This window comes from Poecilia reticulata, linkage group LG2 (genome assembly GCF_000633615.1).
Source record: "Poecilia reticulata strain Guanapo linkage group LG2, Guppy_female_1.0+MT, whole genome shotgun sequence".
NCBI lineage: Eukaryota > Metazoa > Chordata > Actinopteri > Cyprinodontiformes > Poeciliidae > Poecilia > Poecilia reticulata.
The window spans coordinates 18,285,586-18,294,506 of NC_024332.1; the positions used below are offsets into that span (position 1 = coordinate 18,285,586).

The following is an 8,921-nucleotide window of genomic DNA, read 5'->3' on the forward strand; positions in this document are numbered from 1 at the left end:
CAGCAGAGATATCTGTGGCTTAGATGTGTATGTATACTGGTTTTTAAAAAAACTTTGGGGTTGCGGCTTATAGTCCGGAAAATACAGTATTCATTTCATAAATGGTGTTATTTCCTGGATTTTTTCTGTGAAGAACCCAGAGAGTTATTTGATTGTGCTTTCTGGAAAACAAATTTTTACATTTAGACACTCCTGCAATCGTCACACTTTTTCTGTTACAAACTGACTCTGGCCCCCACCAGAGAAGGGAAAAGTTATGTGGCCCTCACAGGAAAAAGTTTGGGGACCCGTGGTCTAGAAAGTCAACAATTCATGTTTAACCACAATGGTCAAACCCTTGACAGTTTCTACAACTGGAACAAGTAAATCATAATTCCCCCTCCAGACAAGGAATTTTTAAATTATCATTATTATGTAGCGGCACATGGAGGTCTGGAGTTAACTTATTTTCAATTAACATGAATCTATAAAATGCACACTAAAAAGTTACAAGCCCTCTATGAAAGCTTCAGGCTGAAGACCCTTTCAAATCTATATCCAAGGCAGGCCCATAACGTCTTCATGCCACCTCATTGTCCTAATAAAAGCCCGAAACAACACAAGACGGCGGTAAGCGACACCCGATGTTATTCATGACTTTTGCCTCCAAGGTGCCAGCAGAGGTAGTGAGAGTCAAGTTGGAAAGTAGGTGTGCAGCGCTCCGTAGCTAGAAACGGTGCTGCTGTCTCCTGGTTTGGTGTCGGTGAGTAAATGTCAGAAAATCATTCTTTAACGCACAGAAAATGTTTTCTTGAAGCAAAGTTTGAGGTGATCGAGAAGCACCAAACTGACTCACATCAAGCAGCTGTTATTACTCTGATGTTTAAAAAAAAAAGTGAGCAAAAGACAAAAAAACCCACAGCAGTACGTAAAGTTTCTAAAAAAAAAAAAAAAAAAAACTAGTCGCTGCTGCCTTCAGGTTGTAATACGACGAGTTCAAGGTTTTTATAAGTATTTCTAGGATGAAGCAGGTAATCAAAAGATTCCCGTGGTCAGCTGTGATGAGGAAGCTGTTCTGGTCTGTTGTGGTCATAAAAGAGTCCGTCTACGTTCAGACCTTTGCCTACTGTCAAGGGGTACGGATCAGAACCTAATTAATATCATCAAGCAGGTGAGCGATGTCAGTTTACCTTTTTGACCTTTCACCTTTTTGCAGCCCATATAGACATATATACAGTTATAGTTTTTGTGTTTGTTCCAGCTGTTTCTATAATTTTGCCTTCTGTGCTGCGTTTTGTAAGATATCTCCTTTACAGTTCGATGATCGGCTGACCACACACCGGGTGAAGTTACACTTTTTGGTCACCAAGACTGAGATCTGACACTTCATAATGGAATTCAATACCAGGTGTGAATGGTCAGGCTTTTACCTGGACCACTGTGTCATCTGACCTACCTAAGAAACTAAGTTAACTAAGTTCCCTCTATTCGCAAACATCATTTCAAAGCTGCCATCATCATCTTTTTGAACTTCTCCATGTCCACTTTCTTCATGATGCACGCTTTGTGCGTCTTCTTTAGCAGGCCCAGAGTGTCCACTATCATCATTCCTCTGGTGTGAGTTCCTGCCAGTTCAACAGTGACTGGATAATGATCGCTTTCTGTGACGAACGAGTCGTCCACCGCCGCCGCCATGGCGTACGAGTCACAGGAAATGAAGCCCGTGGAACCCAGGCAGCCGCCGTCTTTCTTGGACTCCTCCATACTGTGGCGGAAGATCTTGGCCATGAAGCGAGCCTTGTCGCTGTCCTGACCCAACCAGGCGTCGCAGAAGTCCTGGAGAAATGAAAACGGGCACAATCCAGGTTATAAATAGAGAAATGTGGCGCAGCAATCATCCGATATGTATCTTTTCTTTTTGTTTTTCAGGCTTGGAGGAACAGAAAAATGACATCCGTAAGTGGGTAGTTCTTTAAATCAACCTTGGATGAACCCAGTTAAAGGGCATATTATTATAATGTGTCACTGATTCAAAAACTAAAACAAGACAACACCATTCCAGATAAATAAAACTTATTTAGGACTGCAAATGTTACACAATCTTTTAGAATGTTTAATAAATATAGAAACTGTGTTCTAGCATTTAAAAGAACCATAATTTTATCTCCATTTTTAGGTTTCAAAACCAAGAAAGAGGCAAAAGATTTTTGCAATAAAGTGGCGGGGATGCACTTTCTTCTATGGGATGTTGATATTTGTAGAAAATTTAAATGGAAAATAATGTATTTCCTCTAAAGTTTATACATTTCTACCTAATGTCTGTACATTGTGAGAGCCTAAAATCAAAGTCAAAATTCTCTGGGCACAGAATCCAATCCAGTAGTTTCCAATCGAATGACAAAAAAGTGTTTTGGAGTCGCACTCTCTTGTGAATATATTTTTGCGCTAAAAAAAAAAAAATTTGCCAAAACCTGCATTTGTTGTTATATCTTTAATTAAACACATTCGTTGGTTCTTTATTACTTGAATAAGAGCCATTGTGCAAGGTCCAAAAAGCCACTTGTGGCTCCGCAGCTGCACTGTGGCACAATATTATAAGCAATTTAGTTGTGGCGGATGCCTTAGTTCGTTCAACAACAAATCAGATTGAGGAGTTATAACCAGCCTTACCCACGTCAGCGGGTTGTAGCAGGTGAACTCCCAGCACGCCAAGTGAGTTTCACACTGGTAATCGTTCAGCACGACGTACGCTGCCTCTGGGTCAGCTGCAAAATTAAACTCGCCACACACTGTGGTGTTCCCTCGTGCTGAACAAGAGAAGAACCAGGGGAAAAAAAGGGATTAAAGTTCTGTAAGACCAAGATCACGCCGACGTGAGGACACCTACGCATGTGAGACGAAGGGCAGAGCTTTAAAAGAGCAAGAAGGAAAGATTTAAGTCACTCCAGTGAGTCCCATTATTAAATAAATAAATCTTAATTTTATGGAATTAATCCGCAAAACTACTTCAACAGCAGAGAGTATATCTGTTACAGTAACAGAAAAGTTTGATTAAAGGAGGAAATGCACATTATCAGCCATTCTCACGGGCTCTTAGGAGAAGTTTAGGATTTGTTCCTCTTTCTTAAAAATGAAATCCAGTCATTTTTTTTAAGAGTAAAACTCTTTTCTGCACAAAGTCTGAATCAGAATAAAAACTGCAAAGTCAGCAGAGGTGGATTTAAGTGAAGAATACATGGTTAAGGTCATGTGCATTTCCCCCTCAGAAGCCAATACAGGAACCAGTGTAGTTTTCAGGGTTAGTTTCTCTCCTCGATGTGTTTCCACTGCAGAAACCACAGACACACCAGACTAAGGTATTCACAAATCTGTGCTTCGAGGAAGGCAGGACTTTCTGGATGGACCCGAACTAGACATGTCACTTCCTGTTGGGAGGAGGCTTAACGTTAACCACTGGCTGAAGGTAACCAGAATTAAATCCCAATCATTTCTCTCCCAATTTATTCTTTATTCTTGTTTGCAAACACGTCAAAGTTCAGCCACCTGTGCTCAATATCACTGTGTTAGATATTGGCGTTTACATTCAAGCGCAGGGTTAAAATCTGCCAGTGTTTTTGTAAATGAATTGCTCAGAAGGAAGTGTGGACTTCTGCTTTCAGATCATCTGGAGATTTTTAACTGGTCAATTTATAACATATCGCAGAGATTGATGTTCTCAGACACAGATCACAAACTTTCTCCGAGTCAAAGTCTTAATTCAGTTTAAGAGACTTGCCACCATTAAACTGTCACAATTTATGCTTCCTAACAGCTGACTGTGATCCTAATCGGACCTCAGCCTTTCCTGATCTCAGACCGCTTCGTTCTGCAAACACGTTTGTCCGCAGGTGACTTTATAACCCTAAACGCTTTGTCTGATTTTACAGCTTTTAATCACAATTTCTCCATTTGTGGATAATAGTTTTCATTGTGGGTGGGGGGGAGGTCACAAAACTTTACAAATGAGTTTGTATCCCTTAAAGAAATGACAACATTTCTTTAGATTATGGCAGGATAAGCTGCTTTCTCAGATCTTTTAGTAGACTTTTATGTTATCAGTCAAGTTCTGTTTAAGCGAGTTCTGGATTAAACAAGTCCAGCAATAATCAGTCCTTTGTGTGACAAGTGAATTTAACACACATTTAACTCGATAATAAATTTAATTATCAGCTTAAACTGCATTTTGCTTTTTCTCTTTGTCCAATATAATTTTTGTTACATAATCTGAAACATTTAAGCGAGACAAAAAGACAAAAAAAAAAAAAAAAAAAAAGCAAAAACAGAAGAAATGTGTTTTTGACGGCACTGTTTATATCGGCTACATTTATGGGATTCATTTAACTTTGTGTAAAAATATTTCCTTCTACAGACATCAGCGTTTCACTCACACTCAGTGTTCCCTCCCATGATGTAGAGTCCTTTGAGTTTGCCCGGCAGAGTCGGATCCATCCTCACAGCCAGAGCCAGGTTGGTGAGCGGCGCCGTGGCAACCAACGACACCTGGGGAGCGTAGACGGATTCAGGATGTGCAGAACGAATAGTAACGCGGGTTTTACCCGGCTCTTCTCACCTCTCCAGGGTTCTCATTAATGATCCGGACTATGGCCGACACGGCGTTCTCCTCCTGGATCAGGTCCAGACCGGGAGCGCCGGCGTCGGGGGCRTCTCCGAGGCCATCCTGACCRTGGAAGTTTTCGTCGCCGACTTTGATCCCAAGGATGGACTTAGCAGCACCTTTAAACACCGGAATCTAGCCAATGAAAACAAGAGCAGTGGTGAGAAATGTACTGGTCCAAATTTACCACATAACATCTTATTCTGGTCTGATGCAACGCCAACAACATCATCATCATGTCTAATCTAAACCTTTTGGTTAGGGTTAGGGTTAGGTAAACAGAATTTTCTTTCTGKATCCTTTGTGAAAACRTCAGATRAKCAGAATGTGTGACTAAGTGAAAACACAACAGCTTCTTTTCCAGAAAAGATACTGCTAGCTTTTTTTTCCCTCTTTCGTTTTGTCATAACAAAAACTCGACACATTTTGCTGAATTTTATGCGGCATAATTGCTCAAGCTATTGACAAACAGCATTTGTGAACAGCAATTTTGAGGTTTGCCTCAGATTCTAAATTTCATGAAGTTTTTAGCAGCTTCTTCTTCAACATGATGTGTGACTGTTGTCATTATTTACAAAATCATGCAAAGTTGGCACTTTTAATGGACTTTTAATGCAACTTTTAGAGCAACTTTACATTAAAAGTGTCATTATTTACCGAATGACACTTCATGACAACAGTCATAAACATTCATAAAGACTCCTTTATGTTCATGACAGGTGTCATGTTTTTAACAGTGTCATGTCAGTCTTATGCACACCCCTTCAAATAAAGTGTTACCGAATTTTTCAATAAGCTTTCCCTAATTAAAGCCCTTCCAAAATCTAGATATAGAAAAAAAAGATGTAAGAAAAAGCAGACAGATTTAATACATGTACATTTTTATCCTTTTAAACTTTAATTGCGAAGGAAGTGTTGTAAAACTGAGACGCAGAGGATGGATGTAACTCGTGTCTGTGCTGTAAACATAGAGGAACTTGTTGTCCACTTCTGTCTCTAAATCATGTGACTTGAGGAACTCATTGTTGGGCAGAAAAATTCAAACGGGCTGACTTTTCACATGACTGCTAATTATTGTCATTCAACACAATTACTGCTCACATTTTAAGGACATTCCAGGAATGTGGCATTTTAGATGCTGATTGCAATCTCTAGCTGCAAAAATCAAACATTATAAAGCCTTTTTTTTTAAAAATATATATATAATTCAGATGCTTGTTGTCTTGGGTACAAAGCTGGTTTATTCAGCTCTGATGTGCTGGATGAAAGSCCCGGTATTTAACCAAACAATCCACTCATCAAACCTCCATACRGTAGAACAACTTTTAAAACGTATTATTCCAATGTGTCAGTGCTTAACTATGCTTTTTAGTAACAGAACAAAAAATGAAAAGATTACAGAGAATATGTAAATATCTCAAATAAACACCAACTTTACTTAAATGACTATAATGATTTYTCTCTCGGGACTCTGTGGTTTTGGTTCTGCACCCACCTCCAGCTTATTGCAGGCCTGCAGAACCCGCAGAACGTTCTTGCACACGTTCTCCACCGTGGTGTTCCCGTGCACGCAGGTGATGCCCAGGATCTCCACATTGGGGTCGGCCAGCCCCACCATGATGGCCTGAGCGTCGTCCACGCCACAGTCCACGTCCAGCAGCAGCTTCTTCATCGTCCTGAACCCTGCGACCCACAGACAGAAGACATCCTGTTTAATCCAAAAAAGAACTGAGTTGGCTGAACTTCTTCCGTCTAACCAGAAAGAGGAAACCATCAGACCCTTACGGTCAAATCTCTCCAGTTCTGATTTCAGTCTGAAGTGAGRGGTGGGGCATAAAAGTTGTGAATACGTCTTTTACCTTCCTCCTTGCTGTTTTGAAGAGCCTGCAGTTGCTTTTCCTGGCTGTTCTGCCCTGCATCCATCGGAGGCGTCTTTTTCCTCTTTTTACTCCTGGATGACATTTCTTCTGGTGTGAGGAAGAAAAAAAACAAAAAAAACCCCGTGAGATTGTAAATTGAGTCAGTTTGCTCAGTGAAGCCTGAACAAACCTTTCCTCTGCTGGGTGGGGACGCTGCAGCAAGCCGACCGCGCAGGATGGAAAGAGAAACTGGAATAAGAGAAGGATAAGTAAAGAGGAAGTAGTTYAATTCATGTGGAATAAAACCAAATTGGTGGGAAAAAGATCATTTATTTCAGGCTGCRCATKTAAAAACAAATAGACAGCCTCTGTGTAGATCTTTGCGCCGTAGCTTTTTTGCTGATTGATTTGACATTCTGATCTGTGATGATGCTCTTACAGCGTCTAGTAGAAGYATTACTACTATTAACTATTACTGGAGAATCACAGATTAGTGAAATTCTCTTTTTATTCAAGGAGTTTCTTTTTCAACATAAATATATTATGTTTCCCTGTTTACTTTAAATTCATACYGACATGTAAATGTCCCATTACCAGTCAGATAATGTCYATCAGCTTTGATTTGAAGATAAACACCTCATTGGTATTACTTAATTCCACAAAAGCAGAAACTAAAACTCTGAAGAAATGTTTATATTTTCATGGCTTGTTATATTCTGCACTTTATTTACTTTTATTACTATATTTATATATGCAATTTATTTTCATTGTATGTGTTCCTACATTTTAGTTTGGTAACATTTTCTGTACAAATTAATTCCTATTCTAGTTTGTMAACTTTCTTCCTTTTCTTGTTCAGCATTTGCAACCATSTAGCGATTTTCTGCTTGAGACGAATCCAGTTCTCCTTTATTAAACATAAACCCTTCAATGAAATTAAATGAAATAAAGTTTTTTAAAAAAATGTATTTATTTTGGCGCGACAGACGTCAAATTTGCGCGCTGCACAGTAAATCAATGGCTGGAGACAAAAGCCGACACTACACCGGTTCAGATTAGACTAGAKAATTACATGGGRCTAACAAAAGCTAGGRAACCYCTAATTAAAAATMTTTATGAACCGAGAACCACTGATATGTTAAAAGCGCAAACTTTAAAGCATGTTATGTAGCTCAATCACCAGCAGACAAAACAATAAGAAGTGAAACTGTTTGTCCATATTCGTCAGCTGAAGAACGCATAGCATCGTCTCACCTTTCCACAGAGATCTTGATAATATGAGACGCTACCGACGGCAAAAACCTACTAAATAACATTTAGAAACCATCAAAAAGTCAGCGCCACYTCACAACTGTCGTTGAYTGTTTTTACCTTTCCGGGTCAAYCTTCTACTTCTTCCTTTACTTCCCCGCTATCCGGTATATATTAGCACATTAGTATTTGCATCGCTGCCATCTTCTGGACATAATACGTATTGCACATTTTGTTCACTTTCAGAGATRGTTGAATATTTGTAATGTCATTCTGCCAAAAGGTTAACAGTAATTAATATCACACGTTCAGTAAATATCTCTTTTGGTGTCTTCATTTTGTATCACAAAAAATTGTCATAAAACTGTCATAAAATTGGTGGAATCTTCCACTGAAGAGTCCATCAACTTAAAGTGAAGGTAGGAAATAGTAATAATCACTCTGTGTTTAACATATTAACATATTAATATGGAGCATTGCTRGTCAGAGAGTAAATGCAAAGAGATTTGTTAGTGATTTAGGTCAACACTGAATAATWAATTTTTATATTGCCTTACTAAAATCAGATAAAATTAACCACAAATGAGTTACGGTCTTGAATTATTGGTGGYGCACCATCTCCCATCTCCATTTCCTGTGCAAATAATGATTGACGTCAGTCAAGTTTTCTGCTGTTCTGTACTTGGATTTTTACTTTACCCAACTAMAGTTTTGGATGATAGACTCATCAGTTTACTAAGAGATGTTCAGAGCTGAGATGTTGCTTGCTAGCCTAACTTCCTTGGTCTTTATTGTGACCCTATTTGCTTTCTTCTGGAGGCAGTTTCTTGTAACCTCGTTTTATTTTGTGTTATCAGAGAAAAGGGGTTTAAATATAAATCCCCGTCACAGTTTTAAGAGTTAAATTTAATTGTTRGAGAAAGYGACGTATGTTGCTTTGTGTTGGCAATACTAATGTGACAATGTTTAAGGGGTATGAAGAGTGTTATAAGGCTGTATGGCTGGGCTTGGAATTTCACACCCTGGACAGGTCACCAGTCTGTCGCAGGGCAACACAGAGACAGAAAGGACAAACAACAATGCGCACACACCTAGGGACAATTTAGAGAAACCAATTAGCCTGACAGTCATGTTTTTGGACTATGGGAGGAAGCCAGAGTACCTGGAGAAAACCCACA

General features: G+C 39.3%; 1 protein-coding gene and 1 long non-coding RNA gene across 4 annotated transcripts; one reads left to right on the plus strand and one right to left on the minus strand.

The window, feature by feature from the left end:
- Positions 1 to 211: 211 nt before the first annotated feature.
- LOC103479930 (inosine-uridine preferring nucleoside hydrolase-like) lies at positions 212 to 7,870 on the minus strand. Of its 3 annotated transcripts, none has more exons than XM_008434654.2 (8): positions 7,747 to 7,870; positions 6,683 to 6,741; positions 6,493 to 6,597; positions 6,129 to 6,316; positions 4,589 to 4,768; positions 4,407 to 4,518; positions 2,650 to 2,786; positions 212 to 1,815 (listed from the first exon to the last, which is right to left on the minus strand). In XM_008434654.2, exons 1-8 carry the CDS (start codon positions 7,806 to 7,808, stop codon positions 1,477 to 1,479), a joined length of 1,182 nt encoding a protein of 393 aa, XP_008432876.1. In that variant the 5' UTR covers positions 7,809 to 7,870; the 3' UTR covers positions 212 to 1,476. The 3 variants fall into 3 exon arrangements, with proteins under 3 accessions (XP_008432876.1, XP_008432868.1, XP_008432886.1); XM_008434646.2 differs by having other exon boundaries at positions 6,493 to 6,600; XM_008434664.2 differs by lacking the exon at positions 6,683 to 6,741 and having other exon boundaries at positions 6,493 to 6,600; positions 7,747 to 7,836.
- Positions 2,795 to 4,688, plus strand: LOC103479924 (uncharacterized). Its single transcript, XR_536008.1, has 3 exons — positions 2,795 to 3,866; positions 4,388 to 4,485; positions 4,597 to 4,688. It is a non-coding gene; the product is annotated as an uncharacterized LOC103479924 (long non-coding RNA).
- Positions 7,871 to 8,921: the final 1,051 nt, after the last annotated feature.